The sequence below is a fragment of the Panicum virgatum genome, chromosome 1N, assembly GCF_016808335.1.
Source record: "Panicum virgatum strain AP13 chromosome 1N, P.virgatum_v5, whole genome shotgun sequence".
In the NCBI taxonomy this organism is placed as follows: Eukaryota; Viridiplantae; Streptophyta; class Magnoliopsida; order Poales; family Poaceae; genus Panicum; species Panicum virgatum.
In genome coordinates, this window is record NC_053145.1 from 23,830,509 (window position 1) to 23,857,998 (window position 27,490).

At 42.8% G+C, this 27,490-nt stretch overlaps 1 protein-coding gene and 1 long non-coding RNA gene across 5 annotated transcripts; one reads left to right on the forward strand and one right to left on the reverse strand.

Moving 5' to 3' along the window:
- The first annotated feature begins 2,965 nt into the window (after positions 1–2,965).
- LOC120655532 lies at positions 2,966–8,505 on the forward strand. 4 transcript variants are annotated; one of them, XM_039933383.1, is made up of 10 exons: positions 2,968–3,304; positions 3,671–3,798; positions 4,967–5,020; positions 5,271–5,384; positions 6,179–6,247; positions 6,314–6,394; positions 7,286–7,411; positions 7,714–7,872; positions 7,998–8,078; positions 8,167–8,505. In XM_039933383.1, the coding sequence occupies exons 1-10, from the start codon at positions 3,085–3,087 to the stop codon at positions 8,239–8,241; spliced, it is 1,107 nt and encodes a 368-aa protein (XP_039789317.1). In that variant the 5' UTR covers positions 2,968–3,084; the 3' UTR covers positions 8,242–8,505. The 4 variants fall into 4 exon arrangements, with proteins under 4 accessions (XP_039789318.1, XP_039789317.1, XP_039789320.1 ...); XM_039933384.1 differs by lacking the exon at positions 6,179–6,247 and having other exon boundaries at positions 2,966–3,304; XM_039933385.1 differs by lacking the exon at positions 7,286–7,411 and having other exon boundaries at positions 2,972–3,304; positions 8,167–8,435.
- A 477-nt stretch (positions 8,506–8,982) lies between these two features.
- LOC120655533 lies at positions 8,983–10,421 on the reverse strand. Its single transcript, XR_005667569.1, has 3 exons — positions 10,214–10,421; positions 9,424–9,465; positions 8,983–9,241 (listed from the first exon to the last, which is right to left on the reverse strand). It is a non-coding gene; the product is annotated as an uncharacterized LOC120655533 (long non-coding RNA).
- Positions 10,422–27,490: the final 17,069 nt, after the last annotated feature.

Genomic DNA, 27,490 nt, shown 5'->3' on the forward strand with positions numbered 1-27,490 from the left:
CATTTAAATTTCACTGTGTGGTTGCAATACTCGAATCTATCATGACCTTCATTGCAATCTCTCTCCTAATATAGAGTATCAAGCAATCTCTTAAAAATCCATCTTCCATCCTATTTCGTAGCCTTGTCTTATTAAGTTTCATTGCAAAAAATGCATGCTCTATACTAATAATATAAAATAAAAACATACCGTTACTAAATGATGATCATCTGCTTTTTTAACTTCTACAAGTGGATGATAAGATTAGCTACACTTGTCAAACTTTAAAAATTTATATTGTTATATACATCAAGATCATGATGACATAATTGGCATCTTAAGTTAGATCTTTTTTAGTTCTTAAATTTATCTGCCTACATAGGTTGATAAGGGGTACTAACTTTTTGTTTTTTTGTTGGCCTCTGCCGACCACCCCCACTTTCGCCACTCCTTAAAGGACATCAAATGCCGAGCACATGCACGCTTGGCGCTTCAAAATCAATACCTTCACCATATTTCGATATGTTCATTTTTTGAGTAAAATTCACCGATCCCTAAACTGGTGAATGTGGGTCACTTAGTGGTGTATTTTTGAATTAAAATCTATTAAGTTGTTCACTACATGTTCATATATACACTACTAGAAAACAGACCAAAGATCCAGGCCAAAAGTACAACTTGTTGTTTGAACCAGTACTAATGTGAGACATCAGCACCGGCGTGGCCGCGCGGGAGCGCGGGAGGAGCGGCGGCCCGGCGTGGCCGCGTGTCGGCGCGGGAGGAGCGGCGGCCCGGCTGTGGGGCGCAGGCGCGTGGGCAGCCGGCCGCCGCCGCCGCCGTGGGGTGTGCGGGACGTCGCCGCCGCAGGAGCTGGCCGTGGGAACCGGCCGCTGCAGGAGCTGGCCGTGGGAGCCGCCGTGCCTCGCCCGACCCACTGTCGTCATGCCTCGCCGGGGCCCCTCGATCTGGCGACGGGGCCCCTAGATCCGGCGGAGCTCAAGGGGCTGCCAGATCCGGCGGAGCTCGAGGGGCCGCCAGAACCGGCGGAGCTCAAGGGGGCGCTGCCGCGCCAGATCCGGTGGAGCTCGAGGAGGCCCTCCATGGCGTGCGGCGGAGCTCGAGAAGGCGATCCATGGTGGTGACCGAGCTCATGCGGCGGAGCTCGAGGAGGGAAGAGGAAGAGCGGCACCATGGACGCGACCTTCAGCGGCACGGCGCCGGTGACCCACCAGAGGAACACCAACGTGAGCACGGCGCCGGTGACCCACAAGAGGAGGGAGCCGCGCCGTAGCCTCGTGCGCACCGGCGGCGGGATCCCTGCCGCGGTCTCCGCCCGACCGCGCGCCGGCGGCGGGATCTGCCCGACCGCGCGTGGATCTGCGGCGGTGCGAGCACAGTAGTGGCAGGGTGCCCACCGGAGATGGACGCCAGGGAGGTGGAGCGGTTGTTGATGACGCTGGGCTCCTTCCCTTGCCGCCGGCCGCCGCGACGCCCGCCTGGATCCGCGCGCCGGCCGCGTCGGCCCAGACCGACCGCCGAACGGGTTTAATTTGTTTTTTGCCAAAAATGCTTTGGTACCGGTTGGTCTTTCCAACCGGTACCAATGGATGCCTAAGGCACCGGGTGAAAAACCCGGTGTCCTAGGGCGAGGCCATTGGTCTCGGTTTGCGGGTACCGGTTGGAAAACTGGTACCTATGGGCGTTTTCAACCGGTTCTAAAGGCCGGTTTTCCAGTAGTGATACATGTCCATACATGCATGTAATGCTGACACAACATGCTAATTGTATATCTTCCGTGTCATTTATCTTCCATTTCTCTCAATCTCTCCGATCCGCGCCCATGTGGACTGCTGGATGGCCCCAGCAAGTGGGACTAGGTAAGATGAAGACTAGATAAGGAAGATGGCATGGCGAAGAAGCCATGGGCAAATACATCAATTCTTATCATAATCCACATTGGCAGTTTCGCGAACGTACAATGACCGTGTCATATTAACATTATGTGCATATATGGATTTGTGGTGAACAATTTAAATTTTTTTATTAACTTAGAAATACACTTTCAGAGTTGATGGATCTAAGTGATACACCCTTACAAGTTTAGGAATTACTTATGCATTTGATTTTTTTCCAAGAATGCACAAACATGCTTGCACGCTCACCCTATAAATTGAAAAGATGGCAGATTTCAAGATTGATAAAATCACCACAAGTCTTTTTATTGATGAGCACTTTGCGGATTACAGAAAGAATAATCCTGATTAAATTCTGAAATAAATCTAGAAAAATACAGGCAACCGTGCTGAGTCCGAGGACTATAAAACATATTCATGGATGCGATTTGCTGAGCTCGATAACTCAACTAAAATAACTGCAAAATGAATAGTCAGATACTCAGCTTATTAGTTGATTAGACATTCTCGGTGCTAACTTGCTAACTTTCATGCCACTGTTTTCAATGCTGCCATATCATATATAATTTGACAAAACCTTCAATGAAACGACCTCTACAATAACAATTTTATTATTTGTTGTTTGTTAGGATACATGTAAGACATAAGCTTTTTTTTGGAAACAGTGTATATATGATTTCATCCCCATAAAACTCATTTTACCACTCTTCATTATTTTTTCTCCACATCATAAAAAATGCTGACATAATATTATATTTAATATTAATGAAATTTCCATTGAGAATGTCCTTAGAACTACACTTAGATGAATATAATTAGTTTAATGAAAAGGTTTTCTAAATGTCTTTTGGGTATTTCCCAAGCATATGATCCATATAAAACATTCAAATATTTGCAATTCAAGCAGAATTTAAACCTTGCTCCTGCATATGAAAATTCAACTAAACCTTATTTTAAGCTCAGCGTGTGACCGTGAGATGTCATTGTTGACTCCAAATAAATAAAGAAACCGTCGCCCGTGATGGCATGTCAACGCCTTGGAAAGTTGGAAGGGTCCAAGCACCTTCACGCCTCCATCCCGCTCAATATTTGGACGCAGCATTGCGCTCCCCGCGGCCCGCAGCCGCCGCGCCGCATTAAACCCTAAACCATAGCCTCCCGCGCCGCCTCGGAGGCCACCCTCCTCCTCGTCATGGTGCTCCTCCTGCCGCTCCGCCTCCTCTCCCACGCCCTCCGCCCGCGCTTTTCCCATCCGTCCGCCGCGGCTCTGCTCACTGCCGCCGCGCTCGTCTCCGCCATCTGCGCGGTGCCCGACGCCGGAGCCCGCGCTGGCATCGCCACCAGCGCCGACGCCGAATCCGACGCCTTGCGTTCGGAAATTGAGGCTCTCAGACTAAAAGTCGCGCAGTTGGGTGAGATTGCCTTCTCCCTAATCTTGTCTCTCCATTGCAGCCTTTGAGCACCCTCGCAACTGTATTGCCAATTCGTATTAGCAGGGGGTTGGAAATTTTGTTGTGTAAGTGCTCGAGCGAACGGATAGCTGTGACCTGATACATTCTTAGTGCAATGTGAGATGACTGGATCTAATCCCCCAGCCTTTTTTAAAACGACTCTTGAAAGAGTAAATTATATGCTTGTTTGACATTGTCACAAGTCGCACAAGTGACTCGCACTTCGAAGGAAGGAATCTATTTGCTGCTAGATGATCAAAACTGATACTTATGCATTTTACTTAGTTTACTGTACCTCGGTATTTATTTAACCCATTTCTCGAACAGAATCTTTGTTGGAGGAAAATACAAACACGTTGAACAGTAAATCTAGTATTTTAGAGGAGGATAACAAACTCATTGAAGCAATGGAACGTGATATCCAGCTTTTAATGGATGGACCTGAGAGTACAAAGGTATGCAGTTAGATCATTAATATTGGTGATGTACTGATGTGTTGCATTGCTTTACAACAGAAGCAAGTTTTTATAATCTCTTAACCTGTTTCACTTTTGGCGAAACAAACAATAATTTGGACTGTACAAGAATTCAATCTGTGTCCAGATATTCTTTTTTAGAAAGCCTTTTACTAATTATAAAATTGGAGAAAATTAGATTTCTGCCACTGTGAATTAGGGTATTGGCATTGGTTTTGTAATATTTAAACCAAAGCCACCATTGTGTAAAATTTGTTATTTAAACTAAAGCCACCATTGTGTAAAATTTGTTCCATTTATGCCACCGCCGTACAATTTTGTGTGGTATGAATTGAACAAGTATTGACACTAAAGTTGTTATGGCAGTGGTATATTTGGACATGTTTCACAGTGGTGGCATATAAATTTACAGAAGCAATGGCAAATATCAGAACTATAATTGAAAAATGGCACAAACATAAATTTTCCCTTTAAATAATCTAAAATGCTGAATACTTGGAGATTTGATTTCTTAGCAACCAGACTTGCTTTCCCAGGAGCCTATGGGTGTTGCATGAGCTAGCAGCAGAAAATAGAGTATAGAAACGCTGCAGGGGAGATTTCTTCTGAAATATACTTTATGGAAGTAAAGGATAGCAAGTTGCATACATATTGAATTTTCTTTGATTCCTGACTCACGATCTCAAGTTCTGTATAGTTTCAAGCAGGGTTTTTAAGGCGTCGCCTAGGCGGCGCCCAGGCGACAAGGCGGTTTCCCATCGCCTTGCTTAAGGCTCGCCTTAGCCCGCCTTAGCCCGCCTAGGCGTCGCCTAGGCGACTGAGCGGCTCCCCATTGCCTCGCCTTGCCTTACTGCTTTAAAAACCTTGGTTTCAAGGGCATATTAATGGGAAACATAAGTGGGAATTTAGGTCCAACTTGTATCAAAATGTATAAAATACCAAAATTTTCTATTCAGTTTCAACCAAATTTATGATCTTCAGTCACTGGATGGGCTAATTCATTCTAAATTTGACAGTCTTATGTTTTTGTTTATGGAATTATTCATGAGATTGTATAATTGTCTGTCTGAAACCTTATTACAATAGATAGATTATGTATCCACATGCTTTCTTGCACATGAAAAACACATGCTTCCTATGTTTGCAGGATTCTAAAATAAAATCATATTCTGCTGGCAACATTAAATCTATGGAAGATGAGGTACCTCCCCATTCTGTCGTAGTGTTGTGTGTGTCATCAGCATTCTTGTTTTAGTTACACATGTATGTATAAGTCATATATAAGGAACTAATCTCGGGTTTTGAGTAGTACTATAAACACATATTTCGTTATCTATTCCATGGATCATGTGCGGAGGGGGTGAAAATCACATGCATGTTTTAAAATATGTAAAAGGCAGTTCTTATTCAAATTCACTTGTCATAGGATTCATGGTATGAATGCTGTATAGGTACAACAACTCCAGCAAGAGGTCAGTAAGATAAACAAAAATTCTGACACCATAGAATCGTTAGCTCGTGATACTGAGAGAAGGGTGGAAACTCTGGGCTCAGAGGTTAAGAAGGTATGTTCTGAGCCTCTTACACATGTCCTTGGATTTGCATTTGTATTTTAAAGCTCATACTTCTTATGCATGTAGTCTTGGTTAACTGTTGTTACGAGGAGCATTAAAGATGCTACAATGATATTAGAGCAATTTGGAAAACTAGAAAATTGTCTTCATGAGTTTGATGATAGTGATTGTTTCTGAAAAAGCAGCCAAATTTTGTGGTTTGTTGGTGCTAGGTACAAAATTTATCTGGTACACTTGAAAACAAAAGAAAATACTATATTTTACTCTGAGTTCTGCAATGTACTACTTGAGAACATGCTTATTCCTTCCATATGGCCACTTCTCAAGATTCTTTCCCTCCATGCCATTCCTGCCATCTCTGTCTGTGTGTTCCATTAATCTCGCCTCATTTCCTCCACAAAAATAGATTTCCTTGTGCTTAGTCATGAGTTCCTACATTTGATTCTTGATTGATCCAAGAGTTGTTCCCTAGAATACTAAAAAAATGGCCCTCTACTTATCTCATTCACAGACCCTAGATCAAATTCATGGCAATGTAAAGTACAAACTAATTACTTGAAATTGGCAGCTCAAATAACATCACACCAAATCTATCAATTGACTCAATATACAACTACTGTGCTCTGGACAATCCTGAAAAATAACAGTAGTTTCTCTTGAAACAACTGCTTGACACTAAACAGACATAAAACACTACTGACTGAACTCATTGTTCTTTTGTGCCACTAGACTTCATGAAGACATCATATAAAATAGAATACTATGTTAATTTTGCAACTTCTCAGATAGAGGATATAATTGCGGAGCAATGGATCCAAATTCGACAATTTGAACAAGCATTTGTATTAACTAAGGTAACCCATCATATATATCCTTTACATTATTCAGACGCAGTTCTTCATTGAATTAAATGAACACAGATGATGGCGTCAAAAGTTCATGATAGAAGCAGGCCATCAGAGATGGTTTACAAGTGGCCTGGAAAAGAAACAATTCTTAAGGTACCTTGGCACCTCCAACTGCAAGCTGCATTGCTTTTCTGAATGTTGTACTTGTGTTGCAATATTTAGTTGAAGCTTGGTATAACCTAGTTACAGATAGGGTACTGCATTAAAAGATGCGATCTTTCAACAATTAGAACCATTTTCTTTGAGCTCTGGTGCACAAGATAACAGACACCCCCTTGTCCTTTTCTATTTTTCTGTTCGATTTTGGTGGAACTTTCCTGTACCCCATCTTACTTCTCACCTTCTGTAACTCGAGTAGTTTCTAAAACACAGATCAGCAATTTGAGTTATGTAAGCCCTATTGTAGAAAATTTGGTTGCAGTGCTAGATCTCATCCCTAGATTGACCTATATTGACTAGAGATAGGGTTATTTTGTTGAGTCCATACCACGAAAAGGGCACATATATTTCATCCTGGGTATCAAGCAAAGAATCTCTCTGCTGTCCTCTAACCTGTGTTCTGAGTTCTGGATCCCATTTCCACTGCCCTATGCCATTTTTTCTTGCTTTTGTTTGTCCTGATATGGACCTGACAATCCGTTTGGTACCAAATCGGCATTTCAGTCAAGGTGTTATGAATTGTAGTGAGTTTCGCAGGTCGGTTTTTTATACTTGTAGTGAGTTTATGCAGTTAGGAAAGTGGAAAACTTTGTATTTTTTTACTTTAAATTTAGAAATTTCAAAAATGTAACAAAATTTATATCAGAATGCACTGCATTGAATATAGAAAATTTCCACAAAAATTTAGTATAGTAATGTGGATTGAAGGACATTCGCTAGCTCATGTGTATACTCTGACTATCATTAATCCCTTATCATGTCCTTAAAATCTTATATATGGGCTACAATTTTTTCCTTGTATTTTCTTGATATTTCCATCTGCAGTATGCCGTGGATATCAATCTCAATGATATTTTTCTTAGAGGAGCATCGTACGCAAGGTCCTGTTTTTCTCATACATATAAAGAGTCCAGTAGTTTTCTACAAGAAATAAACAGATACTACCATGAGGTACCTGCTAGTACCCCCAATCTTATGTTATTAGTATTATTCTAAGCATGAAGTGCACCATGAATGTGCTCATCTAATGGTATCAAACAAAGAAACAATGTACCAGAAATTGAAAGCATATTGAAATGACTGAATGGTGACAAAAGAACTACCTGAAGCGCCTGTCTGATGTTCTTTGTTTTGTTTAATTTATCCGGTCACAAATATCATTCTATTATTTCTCTAGCTTTTTCCTAGTAGCCAATGTCTAGTAACAAAACTGTTTCGGCTATTGTTTCTTAAGTGTTTCCTTCTTTCAATAGGCTTATCGATTCCGCAAAGCCATCCGTCGCCAGTACATTCCTGATACTGACAGGCCTGATGTCTTCTTCTTGGGTGGTTCCGTCTCAAGATCAAGCATTGCTATTCCATACAACCAATTCAAGTTTTTTATTTCATCAACACAGAAGTTCCATCATAAGGTGCCTGTGTTTCATCACCTTTTGTTTCAACAAACATAGCCACATAACTATGTTTATGAGTTAACATGATGCACCTCATTTCACTAATTTTGCATGCGCGACTAATTCGTTGATGACTTCCACAGGTCCAAGTTTTTCTCCATGATGCGCTGGAATCCAACAGATACAGCAGAGGTTTAGCGAATGAGCCTGTTACATTTATCATGGTAAGTATTTCTTGATTTCTATGATTGTTGGTATTACCTCTGCACTCTGTCAAACTGAAATCATAAGTTTCCTTGGGCCAAACTACAGGCATACCTTCTTGTTGTTTCACCGATGTGGATCGCTTGGTTCCTTTATTCAACACGATTGGGCTCAAAGAAGTGACAACTGTTCTGAATGACGAGACGTGCAGTTGTGGGTTCTTTTTTTTTTTTGCGTGAATGGTATAGAAGTGTGGGATGAAAAAATATATTGTATATCTGTATCATTATAGAACTGTTTATTAAACTGTTACATCCAATCGCCATATGGAGTTATGGACCCACCATAGCTCAGTTCAAAAGTGCGGGACGTAGTGGATAGTTGAACAGCTGGTTGTTTTTCCCTATCCAAAAGGTGCAAACTGGTACATCTCTACATTTTCCATTACCAAAGTGGTAACAATGTCCCTTTGCTCCCCACAACCATGTTTTGAACATTTAGGGCTAGTTTGGCAGCAGGTGTTAATTAACCCAGGGAAGACAGCCCCTCACGGGAATTTCCTTGGACGACGGAATCCACAGGGACGATACCCCCCTGCAGGGGAGATTACCCTGCTGCCGTTTGGAAGCTGCTTAATTCCCTGTCCGTTGGCACTTGCATGCTTTATATTCATTGGTGTATTGCAATAGAGAAGCAGTAGGCATTATGGTTTTACTAGTCCATGTAAGCAATATTTTATCTGGAGATAAACAAATACAAAATACAAAGTGCCAGATGTTATACTAGTCCACGTAAGCTTAATCTATATATTATGAAGATATCATCCAAAATAGCAGAATAGTTACTGTATGGTCCTTGGGGTAACAAGCATATGCTATTCCATATAAGCTTAATCCATCTCGACTAGCACCAACATAGTCATGATGAGACATGTCCAAAATGATTCACACCATGTGAATCCTATATTACAAACTACTTTGACCAAATAATGAATTACAGACCTTGGAGATAATTACTAGCTAGGTAGTAGTTTCTTCCGGGAAAACCAAAGAAAAATCATGTGGATAAATAAAATGGAATAGAGGTTTCTTCAAAACAAATGATGAAACTCCTTTTGACATGCTTCCGTAGGCCTTGCCACTGCATTGTCCTTCTCCAGATGTTCCAAATGTAATTCTGCAAACTGATAATGCAAGACATCAAAGAAATGGCATTTGATCTGTGGATCAGAAGTTGAAAGGTGTTTGACTACTAAAATGCAGATAATAATTGGTGTTTGTCAATTTCAGGGAAACACACAAACACCAATTATGCATCTATTTCTGCAATCAATGACAGTGCATTTTATAGCTGAAAAGAGCGTACCTGTTTCTTCAGTTTTCATATCTCGCACTTCCACTAAGCACTCTGCAGTTAACACAAATTGACACATACTTCAAGTAGGATAAATAGTATAAGAGCAGCTGCCTATATATAATTGGACACACACTTCAAGCAAATTACCTATATATAATTGGATGCGAAACAACATGAAAAGGATTGCTACCCAATGCACAATGGAGAAAACTAGTATGAGGTCGGACACATGTGAATTTGCTTTCCTTTTCATTACAAAGGCCCTCCCAGAAAATTTTCCTGTGAGAATTCAATTCTGCTAAACTCCTCTACCTATTTCCTACATTCCAAATTAAAGCAGACCTACTTTCCTTAAAAAAAAAATAAAGCAGGCCTCATGAACCAAGACAAGCCCTTGATCTATCCGAAAATTTGCTAAACAATAATGTTTTCCCATGACATGATGAACACTATCAATCTGAGTATATGATCTGTCCCGTCATCACATTTTCATGATAAAAAATGAAGAAAGTTACAACCAGTGTCAGAAAAAATAACTTGAATGCACATGCTTGTACTCCGAATATGAGTTGTCATTAGCAGGTTCCAAATCAACAGTCAATCACCAATTAAGAGAAAAAGAAAGTTAATTCAGTCAACAGACAACTCGGGTTATGCTATTGGACAAGCATTGAATATACGGCACAATAATTGCATTGTACTTCAATTGTCATTGACTAACCATGATTCAATTTGTGGCAATGCATAGACCTACTAGCAAATGCCTATAAAATGCATAGTTAACTAGTGGTTATTTTACCGTGACGGATGAGCTCAAATCTTGGAGGGCCGATCCACTTCTTCAGGTTGTCTTTTGAACCAGTGAAGAAATTATCAGCAACAATGACCTGGACACAACAGAACAGGGTTAAGAAAAAATGTATGGTAGGCAGGATCTGTAACAAGGATCCTACTTCAGGTTGTCATAATGGGTTTCAGCCAACGCATGAACCCAGGCCGATCCCACAAACCAACAAGAACCGAAGTGCTATGCGGATCTCAGTTGTTGAACCCAGGCGGAGGAGAGGGAGGAAGCGCTTACTTACGAAGTGGCCCCGGATCTTGACGTCCGGTCACTCCCAGCCGCCGTAGGGCTCCCCCGGCCGCAAATTTTTGCAAGATCTACAAGAAACGGTGTGAGGAGAGGAGAGGAGAAACCCTAGCAGGGGCAAGGAGATGCAGGGGACGGGAAGGGGAGGAGAAACCTGATGCGGAGGAGGAGGAGGAGGTAGAAACTGGCGGAGGAGAAGCTTGCCGTTGCGAGCTCGTCGGAGGAGATCAGGTGGCGGCGGCGGCGGCGCTCCCCCGCTTGACCTCACGGGGCAAGAGGAGCGAAGCGACGAGTGGGGGACGGGGAGTTCTCCCCGATGTCTGTAGGCCGGGCGCGATTCCGCGGGGATATTGGGCTCCCCGGGCCCGGAAACCCCCACGCAGTGGACTCCCAAAGGCGCACACTGGACTCCAGCGGTTTTTTTATTTTTTTATTTTTTTTGTTTTTGTTTTTTACAAAAAATATATTTTCGTGTTTGAAATTTACATGAATATACCCCGGCAGCCCCGCTGCCGGGCGGCCGGGACCTGGCCGCCCGGCAGCCGGGCGGCAGGGGCTTATCTGCAAAAAAAGTCTACCGAGCCCTCCAGGCCGCCCGGTAGAGGAGAGGCGGGCCCTGGCCGCCTGCTTGCGGGGCGACCGGCCCCCCAACCCTATATAAGGTGTTGGCTGCCTCTCACTCCTCATTTGCCTCACTAAAAATCCAGAAAAAAAATAAAAGAGAGGGAGGGAGGGAGAGGAGGGGTGAGGGAGAGGCAAAGCGGCGAAGCCCTGCCGGATTTTCAAGCCGGCGACTGTAGGTAACTAAAAGAAGAGCCCTGCCCCTCCGGCACCACCGCCTGCACCACCTACAATGGGTGGATACTGCGGAGAAGGCCTAACGCAGTTTGCTACGTGGGGGTACGGCTACTAGGACTACCTAGTGCTAGTGACATGCTGCATCGTTGTGTTTGTTGTGTTTTTTAAAATTACTTAAGGCATGTTAGATTAGTTCAGAATCTGTTTACCGTAGTTGCAACGGGTTCTGCCATGCCATTGCATATCTGATGTGTGTTTCATTAATATTGTATTATGATGTAATTCCTATGGTTTACATTGTGTAATGCAATTTTTAGTTATTAATTTTTACCATTATATTTGATGTGTGGTTCACAGTATTCTAGTCTCCTGAAAAGGTCCGAAAATATTAAAGGCAAGTTCGAAGATTCACTAGATTGCTTGTGTGTGCGTGGCACCTCAGTGCCGTGATCTGTGGCGCCAAGATGTGTTATCTCGGTGCCACATATTACGGCGCCGACACCAGGGTCTATTTCTACAAAAAAGTTACAAAAAAGACACATATGTGAAATTCTTTCACGAAAAGGGCTAAATTGCAAAAATTACGGCCGGTCGCCCCGTAGCCGGGCGGCCAGGGCCGGCCGCCCCGCTGCCGGGCGGCCTGGGGGCCGGCCGCCCCGCTGCCGGGCTACTGGCCCCCAGGGACCTGCGCGCAATTTTACCCGTGATTTTTTTTTAGAAATACCCCTGCCGCCCTGCTGCCGGGCGGCCAGGTCCCGGCCGCCCGGCAGCTGTGCGGCCGGGGTATATTCCTGTAAATTTCCAAATCGAAAATATATTTTTGTAAAAAAATGAAAATAAAAAATATAAAAATAAAAAACCGCCTGGACTCCACGGGGGCCTTTTTTCATTTTTATATTTAAAAAAACAAAAATTCAAAAATATATGTCGAATAGGGAATTATTTTCAAAAATGGGTGCCTGTCCGGCGACAGGGTGCCTGTCGCCCATCCAGTGGGCGACAGGACCTAAATGTAAAAAAAAATTACATTTAGGTTCTGACGCCTAGGGCGCATTAAACAATGAACTTGTAAAATCGTAGAAAAATCGGAAAAATACAAACTCAACTATTCTGGATTCTATGAAATAATATTTACAACTTTTGTTACATAAAGTTTTTCATTTGATCAATTTATCTAAATCAAGAAAAATAGTTCTTGTACCTAGAAAAATCTAAAATAATTCATTTGGTCTAGTTGTGCTTATCTAAAATTTACCAAACTTTTTTTTATAGCTCTTAGGAAATAAAATAATGGTTCTATAAAAGTTATGACTTCTAATACTCAGTATAGCAGCATGGATAAATAACCCATTTAAACTAGACTTATTGCAAGTTCTAATTTAAAAACTTATTCTAGAATTGTTTTCTGGCCTACCAATTTTGTACAAGCCTATGCTCACCATATGTAACACTCTGGCCAAAGATGACATGCATGCAAAGGATGGATCTTGAGATTTAAATAAAAGTGCATTAAACTGGTATTTAAAATAGAGCAAGATACATTGATCAAATGAAAAACTTTATGTAACAAAAGTTGTATATCTTGTTTCATAGAATGCATAACAGTTAATTTTGTATTTTTTTTCTACGATTTTATATCGATTTTACAAGTTCACTGTTTAATGCGCCCTGGGCGCTAGATCTAAATGTAATTTTTTTTACATTTAGGTCCTGTCGCCCACTGGATGGGCGACAGGCACCCATTTTTGAAAATTTCCCTATTCGGCATATATTTTTGAAATTTTGTTTTTTTTTAATGTAAAAATGAAAAAAGCGCCTCCACGGGGGTGAATTCCGCATGGGCTGCTGGCGCGGGGAATCGACGGGGATCCCTGTGGGGAAGTGGGCTTCCAAACTAAGCCTAAATGAAGGGGATTTCCCCTCTATCCTATTGTTGGTGATTGGATTTTGGTAATCTGCTACAACAACCATTACTTAAAAAACAAAAGTAGCTATTGATAATGGAGAGAGACTATTTAGGGTATGAGGTATGAGTAATCTGTTTTTGTTTTTGAAGAAAAGGTATGAGTAATCTGTTGGAGATGCTCTTAGGGCAGGCGTGGCGAGTGGTGACTACAATCCAATAAAGGATATAGTATGAACACCCACCATGTTTAGCATTGATGAGTGCTTGGAGTTCCTTCCTCTCGAGCCCACTGATATAGGGTCATGACACTACTGGAAACCGATTTTTTCCTATGGGTGCCTAATTTTCCTGTGGGTTTTCTGAGTTCGCACAAAGAAATTTGTATTTCCTTATCGGTTATGAAAGAACGCACATGAAAATAATTGAACCCATAGGACCAGAGTACGCTGAGTTTTGTTAAATATTCCTAATTTCCTATGTATCAAGAACCAGTAATTCAGCTCTAGCTCCCCTGGAATAATACTATATGCTGGTATTGAGTTAATCTCGGCATAGTTGAGAGCGTCAATGCTGAAAGAGGTCGATGCACATATCTCTACACAAATGCCTCATTACCTTAAGGCCCTGTTTAGTTGGTGAAAAATTTTCTACAACACCTGTCACATCGAATCTTCGGACACGTGCATAGAGTATTAAATGCAGTTGAAAAAATAACTAATTACATAGTCTAACTGATTAGCATGAGATGAATCTTTTAAACCTAATTAGTCCATAATTGGATATTATTTGTCAAGTAGCAATGAAATGTGCTACAGTACCAAAACCCAAACTTTTTCACCAACTAAACACACCCTAAGTATGTGCAAATACTAGTGAGCCTATCAGATGGAATCACTTCATGAAGAGCATGATCACACAGCCTCACTAGCAATGCTAGATTAAAGCATTAGGTTTCATAGCCAGTAGTCAAGTGGACTCAGATTGCGCGACATAGCGTAGGCTTGTCACAAGGTGACATATTGTGGATCTTGACCCTCCAAACCCAATCCAATGACCTACGCTTCCCAGCTGTTGAGACTCCTAATTGGAAGTGAATTTTTAGTGTTTGGCATTGTGAGATTTGGGCAAATTGATTCTGTAATCTTGATTTTGTCATCAAGAAAATAAAAAGTATACAAAGCATTTTGTTATGTTATTAAAATTGACAGAATGTCCCCATAATTGGTGGATGGAGAGATGAAAAATTGCAATACAGAAACTTGAAACTTGGAGCATTTAAACAACATAGAAACTTGGAAACAACCATATAGATGTTGACAATGTTGTGGGATAAGTTTTTGGATCATACATGTCATTCAAATTAGTCTGTGGAGTACATAGAACAACTATTCTAAGAGTAGGCCACATTCACTTGTACAATTTGGCCACAAAATACTATCATTGGCCCTGTCCAAAGTACAAAACAGAGACCACAAAAGACTATAGTTAGTCCTGTCGAAAAAGCATCTAACCATTCCTGTCCAAAAGCCATCAAACCATCCTGTACAAAATCCATGTAACTATATGTTGTTCAAAAGCCATCTAACCATGATGTCCAAAAGCCATGCAACCATCTTGCAAAGACTAGAACAGATCTTGATCATAGATAATATCATAATCACAACTTGGTGTTGTCACAAGCTAGGTAAAATTGCTAAGGATATTGTATTGTTGAAGCTCCACATCTCTTCCTTTATGGCTGCCACCATCCTTCACTTGTATCTGAGGCTATAAAACAACATTCTTCTTTTGTTTCTACCAATGAAAAGTAAATTAATTAGTTAAGCAATGTTTTACAACAACATATAAAGATGAGCAGCTTGCATGTGATATACATTTACTATCTTTTTTGCTGGTATTGCAGATTTAGGATTCTTGCGCTTCTCCTTATGTAGCTTATCAATCCAAGTTCTAGTTCTCCTTGACTTGTTTGACCGAACCTCCTTCTTCTTTAGTTGTGCAACACTAAGCAAATCATCTCTTTGCTGCACATTTGGGTCAAAATTTATTTTGTCCTCACAGGGCTTATTTGTACCACCATCAGATAGTAAATTGAGTTTCTCCTCTAGTTGTGTACAAAGGAAATCAAGTGCATTTTCTAGCACTAGACAACATTCTAGAGGGTGGGCTACTTTATGTGCCAAATTGTGAAACTTATGACTTATGAGACATAAACTTATACTGTAGTTGAGCTTCCAATTTTGGATTTGCTACCACATTCCTTCCTTCACTATCTTGTATATTCCCATTGCGTGCCTCTCTAGTCCATCTCTTTAAGATATAATGTGGTGGCAATTTCTTTATGTTCATTAGATCAAGAACTTTCAGACCATGTGCACATAATATGCCTGTCCTTTCAAATATTCTACAACTACATGAAGCTTTTTGGTTTAGAGGATCATTGATCATTATGTATTCCACCTCATAACTTACCTCACCAAGCAAATTCCCAATAGCAACAACATATTTATGTTCTCCATCCAAAGCTCTAGCACACACAGCCATGGATCTTTCATATTCGCTTTGGAAAGCTTCAAAAGTAACTGGAGAGTACACTTGGCTTGCTTGAACCAACATAGGTATGCACATTAGTCTTCTTGGTAGCTTCTTTCTTGCCACAAATTCATAATCTAGTTCCTTATCTCTTTTCTCATGCATTGACCTTTCAAAATGCTTCAAAAATCGAATGATATCAAAATTTGGTTTCAGATGGTTCTTCAATGCATTGTTGAAGCTATCACTTAGCTGTGTACTTCTCACTCTTAAACTGAAAACATCACTCATATAACATTCAACCCGTTTCTCTTTCAACTAGTAAATGCTATCCAACCAACTTGCCTATGAACTTTGGATCTTATAATCTAAAATCCTTCTTCAAATGATGCCTCATCTTGGTGGCCAAACATACAAGCACTAAAATCGTAGAGAATATGAGATTCATCTTCACCTTCGTCTTCCTCTTGACCTTCATCTTTCTCTTCACCTTCCTCTTTCTCTGTACCCTTCATTGGAGCCAAATGCTTGACAACATTCTGCATTATGTGAAAGATGCACAATTCATGATATGATTCTGTGAATACTATCTTTATGGCTTTTCCCATTGCTGCATCTTGATCCGTGTAAATAGTTGTAGGTTGCTTTCCGTTATGTGCAGCGAGAAAAGTCACAAACAACCATGTAAATGATGACTTTTTTCATCAAATAGAAGTGCATCACCAAAAATAGTGGTTTCTCTAAACTGATTGAGCCCAAGAAAAAACACCAAATGGCATGCATTCTTTGTTTGTCCCAAAAGTTGTGTCGAATGTGACAACATCACCAAAGTGTGCATAGTCGAGGACCATCTTAGCATCAGCCTAGAATATGTTGGTAATATGCTCCTCACAATCCAGCTACAAGGCATATTGGAATGATGGGTTCTCAGCAATTTTATCATGGAAATACTTCAACATATTTCCTCCCTATCCAAAAGCTAGTTTCCTCTAACATCTGCTTTGCAAATAATTGTTGCGGTCACGACAAGTGTTGCTAAGGTTAAGTGGTCCATGTTGGCATTTCTTAACGTCGCTACTAGGAGGGGTTAGTTCCTAGCAACGCCGCCAAGGAAATGCCATGTTGGTATGTCTTAACATTTACAGAAAGATCCGCAAGCGCACGGATATACCGTTGTAGTATTTCACCCGAAAGTATTCAGGGTATCGTTATTTATATTTTCCCAAGGGATGGCGAGGTTGTGTAAAGATATTTACTAGTTACATAACCCTGACATTATGAAATAAGGTGCAGACTACTGATTATACAGGGGTAAGTGATAAACAAATGATAATCAGGGGTAATATGACACACACAGAATAGCCAACTCTCATGAATAAAGAATAAACAAGCACACCTAAGGTTAGTGGGAGCATAGGCAAACAGGTCCTAGTATACTATTCATGTTAGCAGATAAGTTACGATAGCCACATGCTTAGAACTGCAGGTGCCGGGAAATTTGGGACATTGGGGAGAATGACCCGCACTGGAGAACATCCAGTCCCGTTTCATCCTTGCTTGAACTCCTACATGATACCCGAATGTCGGAGAGTGCGCTAACCGAGAAGCAGCTTCCCGGCGGACCGACAGGGCTGTCTCCACCTGCGTTCTACCCCAGTCAAACCGTGGAACACCATCATATCCAAGGAATCCCGCATACCCGGGCACCATGCCCGCATATGAGGTCACTACCCTAGCACCCCCGGGTCCCCCACCCTTCGGATGGACAAGTAAGATGCTAAGGTGTAGCGAAAATGGCCTCTCATTCCATATTTCAATATAATATTTTGGTGATTGATATAGACAACACAACACTTGGACTAATATGATTGTTAAGATGACAATTCTCAGGCTTTTAGGTTCAAGTGATGACAAAGAAAAGATAGGCGTAGCTAGGCCCGAAGGGCCGCCCCTACGGGGGTTCCGCTTCGGTCCAAGGGATAAGAATTGAAGAGACCGTAAAGAAATCAAGTCAAAACGAACAAGACAGAGACAATTTGCTATCACCGGTTAAACCGACGTTAGGCAAATTGTACTCATCGGTGCAATGGAACCAGAAAGCTGAGACTAGGGTTTTGCGCCGGATGAACCGACGATGCCTGAAGACAACTCGTCGGTGCAATGACTTGAAGTAAAGACTGACCCAGAGGCACCGATTTAACCGACGATAAAGAAAAAGTGAGCGTCGGTGCAGTTGTCCAGAGACTCCATTTTTCGGGGGGTTTCTGAGCTTGCACTACCGGTTAAACCGACGTTAGTTTTGAGAGCGTCGGTCTATTGATCAAGTTGCCGTTGGAGCAGTAACAGCTAAGTTGTTGGGAAAATACACTCACCGGTTAAACCGGTGATGACAAGAACTAAGCGTCGGTTTAACCGGCGTTAAGGGATTTCGTCAGCCTTTTCCCAACGGCTAGTTTTGGATGTGTGGCTATATATATCCCCAAGGCTGGGTCATTTGAGGTTGCTGGAGACCAAGGAAATATACAAGAGCCAAAGATCATCTCCAACCACCATAGAGTTTCATTGTACATCATATAGACTTAAGCACACTTGTGAGAGTGCTTAGTGCTTGTAATAGGGATTAGTTCTTGTGAGAGCTCCCTTGAGAGAAGTCTTGCTGCGGCAAGCAATCCTTGTGATCCGTCATGTGACCCTCCGACTTGGTGTGGAGTGGCAACGACACTTTGTGCGGGGGAAGAGGAGACCCCGTCCTTGGTGGAGAAGCTCCGTAGTGGATTTCGGCTGGGTGACCGAGAGAGACGGTGGCGGTGCACGAGACTCGGTGTCTTGTGGGCACTTGCCTTTGCTTGCTGGCATCGCCTTGGTGGAGTAGTGCAAGATGGTGATCGGAAGAGCCTCGGCGTCCCGTGGACGTAGGCATTTGTGCCGAACCCGTTACATGACCGTGTCTACTCGGGAGTTTGCATACCTCTTGCACTTACCTCTTTACTTACCATATTATGTTTCCGCATTTACTTTATCTTGCGTGCCTTTACTTTCCTAGTTAGTTTGTTTAGGATTGGCTATAGGTTGCAAGTATTTTGGGGTAAGTAGAGAGTAGCAAAGATAAACCTTAGTCATAACTAGCTTGTATAGGACGTGTTAGGTTTATCTTATGCAAGTAGTTTGAGCCCTAGGTTAAAAAGCGATTAGCGACCCTATTCACCCCCTCCCCCTCTAGGGTCGGACACCCTGGTGATCCTTACATAAGCCAAGCTCGAAAGCACAATGAATCGATATCCTTACCCAGATCATCTGGTCTAAGCAAGCAACTAGTATAACTTGATAAAGCATAGATCAAGGCTAAGCAAGCTAAGAACATAGCAAGATAACCAAGAACGAACTCAGAATGAATAGCATAACGAGAGTCGGAATACAAAGCCATACCAGAGGCTGAGGATTGCTCGCCGACCCCAAGGACGACTGGATTCATTAAAGAAGATGAAGTACTAGCCTAGCTCCACTACCCTAAGGAGTACAAGTCACAAAAGAGTGTGAGATAAAGGCCTTCAAGTGGTGTGTGTGGAGTGTGTGGAGGGAGGCCCCTTATATAGTGCCTTGAGGTCGGTTCCCACCAAAACTATACATGGAAACACTGAGAACCGCCTTCAGGAGGATCAGCACCGCCTTCCCGCCAAAATGCACCTGGACGGGAGCCAGGGCAGTTTCGGCCGAACCTATGGTCCGACCGGCCCCACCTTGGTACCGGGCCACCGCTTTTCTTCGTGTGACTGCCTGGTGGGCCTTGATGTTGATACGTCAGTGCCAGGGTCCAGTTGGTTGGTTTGGTCTGTCAGGTGGGCCTCTTTTGTATGTGTTACGCAGGACGCGATCTTCTGTGACTTTATCTGCATATTCTTTGTGTTTTCTTCTTATTCCGGACTTGTGCTCCTGAAAACATAAATCTTTGAAAACAACTGTGGAGCTAGGTTAGTGATACAAATATGCAAGTAAGAGGTATGGTTTTCCTTCTTTCATGAGTATAGTTGATGGTCATATTTTGCACTTAACGACCATCAACAGTTCACCAACTTGAAGAGTGGCTAACTCATAGGCAGCCTATGGCCTAATACCAGAATCATCGGCTGTTTCTATTTCAAAAGCTTGAAGTTTTGAAATTTTCTATTGTGATTTCATCAAGTGGAAAGTCTTTGGTAAGTAGAGCAGGTGCTTGTGTTCAAGCACAACATCAGTGACTTCATAATTTCCTGCACCTCAATCCAATGAAATAACCACCCGAGCTTTTCAATTAGTTCTCGTTTCAGATCTAAAACACTTTGTCAGATATTATGTTTGCAATTAGTCACGGTACCATCCATTCTTCTTACATTTGTGCATCTTTTCCTCACATCAAAGCCAATACGACTGCCATATGCCACCCAAAACAGCCAACCCTCATCTGAATTTCCGAACCTCAAACCAACTTCAAGTATCTTCTTATCTAATTCCGGCATTGCCTTCCTCAACAATGAACTGCCCAGTACTCAAATTTCTGGAAAAAAATTCCAAACTACAATAATCAAAACATCTATTTCATTATATCAATCACACCATAGAACTAACATTTAGCATTCAGCATTTGCCTAAATACTAACATCCATTAAGCATTAACCGAATTTTAGCATTCAACATTTGCTCTATTTAAGACTGACATCCATTAACTGAATTTTGCAATGCAGCTGCTCTGCCTAAAGAGGAAAACCTTAAGATACTCTGGTGCTGGCCCTTCCACCAGCTCACTGCGGTAGCCCCTTGGGCTGGGCGGCCACCCACCTAACACCATCACACCATCACACCATCAAGCCCAGCAGTCGACTGCCTCCATGCACCTCCGATCGCGGTGGCAGGGTAGGGCCCCGACCCCAGCCTCGCGCGGTAGCCGCCTACTCGCCTTCCTATTCGCGGTGGCGCGGCGGCCTGGCACACCAGAGTCACGACGATGGCGGACCTCCCAGCTAGTGGTAGCGACATAATCCGGGGGCAGCGAGCGAGTGCAGCACGCAGGATTCGGCGGCAGGGCGCCTCCCAGCTAGCGGTGGTGAGTGAATCAGGGGGTGCTAACACGAGTGCAGCGCGCGGGATTGGGCACTGTCTCCCACTGGTTTGGCACAAACAAAAATTATTTGTCCTACGTGCAAGTCGAAAGGAGAAGAGTTGTTCGAATGGTTTTGGAGGGCCGAGATCCACTGTGTCACCTAATCTAAGTCCTAGTCAAGTGGGCCTCCCGCCGAGTGTGGGTCATCATTCGAGAGGTTATCACCGAGGCGTGGCGCAGCATAGGGGAAGTGTCTGATGCAGACGCATGTTCCAGGCCCCGAAAGTTGTTCAGTGTGGACAAAAATGATGAGGATGAAGTGTCGATGAGGGCTGTGGTGCGTTACCGGCCCGTGAGGGAGCCACCCTTGTCGTGCGGCTGCGCTGCCAGCCCGCAAAGGTGTGCCATAGTGCGCGTGGTTGCTCCGCTAGCCGCAGGGGTGCACCGCGGGCCCGTGGTGGAGCTGCCAGGATGCAAGAGAAGGAGGTGGAGGTGGCCGGTACAAGACGGAGGTGATTCAATACGCAAAGTTGAGCAAGTAAGGCTTAGCTAAGCCTGGGCCCGCAGAAACGGCCGCTCCTTGTATTTCCAGGAGCCAGTCTAGCCACCCCCCGGCCTCTAGCGCCCAAAATGCAAGTTGGATGACTACAAACATGATACCATATATCATGTTGAAAATGTAATTTCAAACGTAGTGCAAAAATAGACTTAGCTGAATCAGCAAAGTTGTCATATTGCTGGATGTCACCCTTGGTCTGCTGTACGCATGTACTCCATGGCTAATTCAAATTGAATAATCAATATGATCATATTGCTCACTTAAAACATTACTCATATTGATGTGCCCGGGGCTGCACGATCTTTCAATGAGAGTTAGGAGTAACTCGATTTGGGGTGGATTCGACGTTGTGCTGCCTGACTACAATGACCAACAGGGCAGCTATGTTGGAGATATGCCATAGAGGCAATCATAGAGATGATTGTATTCCATTATATACAATATTCATATTGTGTTCATTGAATATCCAACATTGGTTACTTGCATCGATTGACAATTATTTGAACTGTTTGTGAGACTCTTTACTTGTATGGTTATTCTAAAACTTATCCCTAGTTGGAGTTCATGTGAGGACACACATGAATATTAGACTAGCACATGTATTGGGTGATAACTATGTTTCACATGTCATGGACATAGAGATGTCAAACCAATAATGTGGGCCCATGTGTGGACATGTGGTTGGATTGATTCAACATGAGAAGTGGTTCTCTCTTTACACGCTCCTTAGACCTAAGATTGACACATGTCCTCAATATGTGAATCTACCTACCTAGGGGCTATCAAATGCTACTCCGTAACTGGGTAGTCACAAAGGTAGCTTTCAGGTTTGTAGAGAAGCATGATGTGAGGTATGGTCAATCAAGATGGGATTTGCCCTCTCTATTTGAGAGAGATATCTCTGGCCCCCTCGAGTGATCGGATCTAGGGATGCATGGTCATTCTACATAGGTTAAGATAAACCTACTGAAGGATTCCGAATCACAGGATCGAGAAAGAGAGGTTAGCTTGGAGCTTGACTAAATATCGAGTGGCAAAGGGTATAACATGTACATGATGTTGTGATGGTTCATCTGATACGATCTTCATGTGTGCATAGGAGTTGGCACGTCTTGCTAGAGGCCACTGCCAACTATTGGGCCGAGTAGGAGTACTCGGATCATGTCTGCGCGCGCATGAACCTATGTGGTCACACACTTAAGGGGATGGAAGCCTAATTAGGATTGGATCTGAATTAGACAAGGCTTAGGAGCACTAATGGGAGGTACCTTGGAGGTACTGCATCTGTGGCACTTGGATGAGCCACACGAGAGGAGCCAAGAGCTATCCGTGGGACTCTCCTGTTGGAAATATGCCCTAGAGGCAATCATATTTCCTTGTATTCATGATTAATAAAGTGTTCCTTGAATATCCATGGATGACAACATGTGTTGATTAATGTTTATGTGAAGTATTTGTGAAACTCTTTACTTGTATGGATATTCTAAAGTGTTCCTACTCAGAGTTCATGTGAGGACACACATGAATATTAGACTAGCATATGTATTAGTTGATTAACTACGTTTCACAAGTCATGGACATGGGGATGTCAAACTAATAATGTGGGCTCATGTGAGACATGACACTGAACTGACCCAACACGAGATGATGACTTCTCATTACACAATTTGTATGCTGTGTACTAAGACCTGAGATCATCGTATGTACTCAAGATGTGAACCGACTTACTTAGGAGCCATCAAACACTACACCATAATTGGGTAGTTATAAAGGTGGATTTCGGGTCTGTCAAGAAGCATGCTGTGAGACATTGTCGCTCAAGATGGGATTTGCCCCTCTCTACAAGAGAGAGATATCTCTGGGCCCCTCGAGTGATTCGGATCAGGAAATGCATGGCCATGCTGGGGTTAAGATTTAACCAAGGATTCCGAATCACAGGATCGAGAAAGAGTGGTCGGCTTCAAGCTAGACCAAATATCGTGAGGCAAAGGGAACATCATGTATAAGATTGTGACGACTCGATAGATATGATTCGCGCATGCATAGGAGTTGACACGTCATGCTAGAGACCGCTATCAACTATTGGCGAATAGGAGTACTCGACCATGTCTATTCACGCATTTGCCCATAGGGTCACACACTTAAGGGTCAGAAGTCTAATGAGGATGCGATCCAAATTAGACTTGGCTCTGATGCACTCATAGGCCGCGAGAGGTCCATAGGGTTGGACCCTTGTTAGGGCCCAAGGCAGCCCACTTAGGCGCCCAAGGTGGGGCCCACTAAGGCCCACCTAAGGGGGCACCCACCAGGCCTATATAATCAGGGGGGCGCCATCCCCCCAACCCTATCTCCCTTGCTGGCCGCCCCCTTCCCCTTTGCTGGTGGCGCCCCTGCTCCTCCTCCTCCTGTGCATCAGGCTCTAGTTACTCTTGCGGATCTAGCAATCTGGAGTGCGATGCTTCTTCCCGTACGTGTGGACTTCGTGGAGGTGCTGTGCTTACTGCACAAGGACAAGCCATTCGTGAGGTGGTTCACGCAACTGCACTGCCGGCTTCCATCTGCACTACACCGACGCGCTACAGAAGTTCCGCAACCGTGCGTCTAGTGGTAATTTTGTGATCTATAACTGCAGTAATCCTGGTTTATGCGGTAGAAAAATTTTGTTTGCTACCCCATATTCCTACAGTGGTATCAGAGCCAGTGGTCTATGACCTAGTTTCGTAAACTTGCTACGAAGGTTGTGCAACAACATACTCCTATTGGTCGGTTTTTCGCCATCGAAGTTAAGTGATGCACATAAACCCGGTCGCTGCAGTTGGAGATCAATGTGATTAGTCGACTCGAAACTTAGGGCATAAGCCAGATGCATGAGATGCATAGGGCAGTAGATTGGATCTATTGCGAATTCCGTTTTATTGCAAAAGCGTGTTTTACAATAAAATAGTCATAACTTTTGCATACGAACTCAGATTGATTTTATATCGATTTGTATCTACAAAAAAGGTTAGACTTGGTTTTGAACAGAGCTGCTATTTTCACGAAATTTAGATTTGTAAAATTCGGCCTGGAAGATAGGGTTTTTGGCATTTTAAGTTCGGACGTCGGAATCGCATAACTCTGTTTTGCAGGTTTTGTGATCGATTTGGCCCCTATGTGTATGTGATGCATGTGTGTAATTCTTTCATGACCTGCGTGTCATGATTATGACAATTCGGCAGGAGCCATATGAATTGTTGCATTTGATGTAATGGCCTGCGTGCCAACCTGTGATGATCCAAGTCGTGAATGTAATTTTATTTACTAGCTATTAAGTGTAATAGCGAGTTTTAGTTCTTGGAGTTTTTATCACATGAAGGATGTTGCACATGTACATGGAGATGGAGATCAACATGGTGAACAAGTTCCATGAAGATGGAGATCTACATGGCGAACAAGTTCTATGGAGATGGAAATCACCATGAGAACAAGGGCCATACTGATTCACAATTATGTGCTTGTCGTTCTTGACGTTTTACTACTACGTGTGTCATAGTAGAAGTAGAATGATCCCTCACAAATTTTGAGCTATCATGCCCTACCAACTAAACCTTGCACTGTCTCATGTCTTGTATGATTGGTGGTGCGTCTATGAAATTAGGGTGCCACTGGTTTTCCTTGACTAGACAGGCTGTATTGGATACATGCACGCATAAAGGTTGGTTAGCTTGACATGGTCATCTTAACGATTAAGGACCTTGGAGCATAAAGATTGGGAGCGAGACATAGAGATGTCACCCAACAACAAGAGTCATATGAGATATGATTAGCAAGAGTTGCTTACCGATCTACCTCGTCTTCAAGTAGTGATGCAAAAGCTCACTAGTGGACGTGTTAGTTGTGGGTCTTGAATTACTAAGAATCATGAGAGGGATATTGATTTTAGTGGGAGTAAATTCTATTAAGTTGTTTAATGTCGTTTACTCCATCATGAATACTTTTGTCTTAGTATTTTGCATTTATTTTGTTGTAGATCAATGGCTCAAAACCAACCATTTGCTTTATATTCCGTACTTGAGAGCAACAAATTGAATGAGACAACCTACGCGGATTGGATCCGCAGCCTGAGAATTGATCTCAGGGCAGCTAACAAGGAAGATATTCTAGATAACCCACTGCCAAAAGAGCCTGCTACAAATGCCCCTGCTGCTGAGAGGAATGCTTACATGAGAGCGGTTGATAACGACCGTGAAGTGAGCTGTCTCATGCTAGCTTGCATGGAACCCGAGCTGCAAATGCAGTTTGAGAATAAACATGCGGCACATGATATGATCGTGGCGCTATGAGATATGTTCCAGACTTAGGTCAGGACTGAAAGGTTCAATGTGTCCAAGGCTTTTGCTGAAACTAAGCTAGCAGAAGGAGCATCAGTAGGGCCGCATGTAATCAAGATGGTTGGTTACACACAGAGGTTGGAGAAGCTGGGCTTCCCACTTGGCCAAGAGTTGGCCACTAATTTCATTCTTGCCTTTTTACCTCCGAGCTATGGGAACTTCATCTTGAACTGCCACATGCACGGGGCTGAGAAGGGCTTGAATGAGCTGTGTGGCATGCTCAAGACGGCAGAGAGTGACATTAAGAAAAGCACAGGTGGCGGCCATGTGATGGCTGTCTAGAATAAGCCTACTTTCAAGAAGAAAGGTTCTTCTTGGAAGAAGAAGAAGGGAAAGGCTAAGGTTGTGAACCCCAAGCCAAACCCTACACCCAAGACTAAATCTGGACTAGCTGCAGACAAGGAGTGCTTTCATTGTCACCAGCCAGGACACTAGAAAAGGAACTGCAAGCTGTACCTAGCCACGCTGAAGAATCGTTCTTCCACCTCAGGTACGCTTGCTGTTCATATTACAGAAATATTTCTTGCTGACTCTTATGTTAATTCTTCGGTATTTGATACCAGATCGGTTGCTCATATATGCAATTCGATGCAGGGAATGACAAAGACTAGAAGTGTTGAAAGAGGAGAAGTTGATTTCTGTGTCGGCAACAATGCAAGAGTTGCTGCTTTGGCCGTCGGGACGATGCAACTACACCTACCGTTAGGATTTGTCTTGGAGCTTAATACTTGTTATTTTGTTCCTAGTTTGAGTCAAAACATTGTGTCTCCTTCATGTTTAATGAAGGATGGTTATTCTTTTGCGAGTGAAAACAATGGTTGTATGATCTCTAAGAATAATATGTTTGTGCCTTTGGCATCCATTAAGAATGGGCTATTTATTTTAAATCTTGATGATTCTACTATCTATAATATAAGTGCTAAAAGGCCTCGGCTAAATGATTTGAATCCTACCTACATGTGGCATTGTCGTCTCCGTCATATAAGCGAGAAACGCATGAAGAAGCTCCATGAGGATAGACTTCTAAGTTTGTTTGATTTTGAATCATACGAGACATGCAAAGCTTGTTTGCTGGGCAAGATGACCAAGACGCCATTCACAGGTTTTCTAGAGAGAGCATCAGATATGCTGAACTCATACATACTGATGTGTGTGGACCAATGAGCTCGACTGCTAGAGGAGGATTCCAATACTTCATTACTTTTACTAATGACTTAAGTAGATATGACTATATCTACTTGATGAGGCATAAGTCTGAAACCATTGAAAAGTTCAAGGAATTTCATAATGAAGTAGAAAATCAATGTGGCAAGAAGATTAAGGCCCTGCGATCAGATCGTGGAGGTGAATATCTGAGCCATGAATTTAGCGATCATTTGAAGAGTTGAGGAATTGTTCCAAAACTTACACCACCTGGAATGCCTCAAAGGAACGGGGTTTCCGAGCGACGTAGTCGACCTCTGTTGGACAGGGTTCGATCAATGATGAGCCAATCGGACCTACCATTGTCATTTTGGGATTACACTCTAGAAACAACAGCTTTCATACTAACCAGGGTGCCATCAAAATCCGTAGACAAGACACCATATGAGATATGGACTGGCAAGACTCCAAGTTTGTCTTTTCTAAAAATTTGGGGTTGTGAAGCATTTGTCAAGCGACTCCAGTCTGACAAGCTTGCACCCAAATCGGATAAGTGCATATTCGTGGTATACCCAAAGGAGACCTTAGGGTATTACTTCTACAA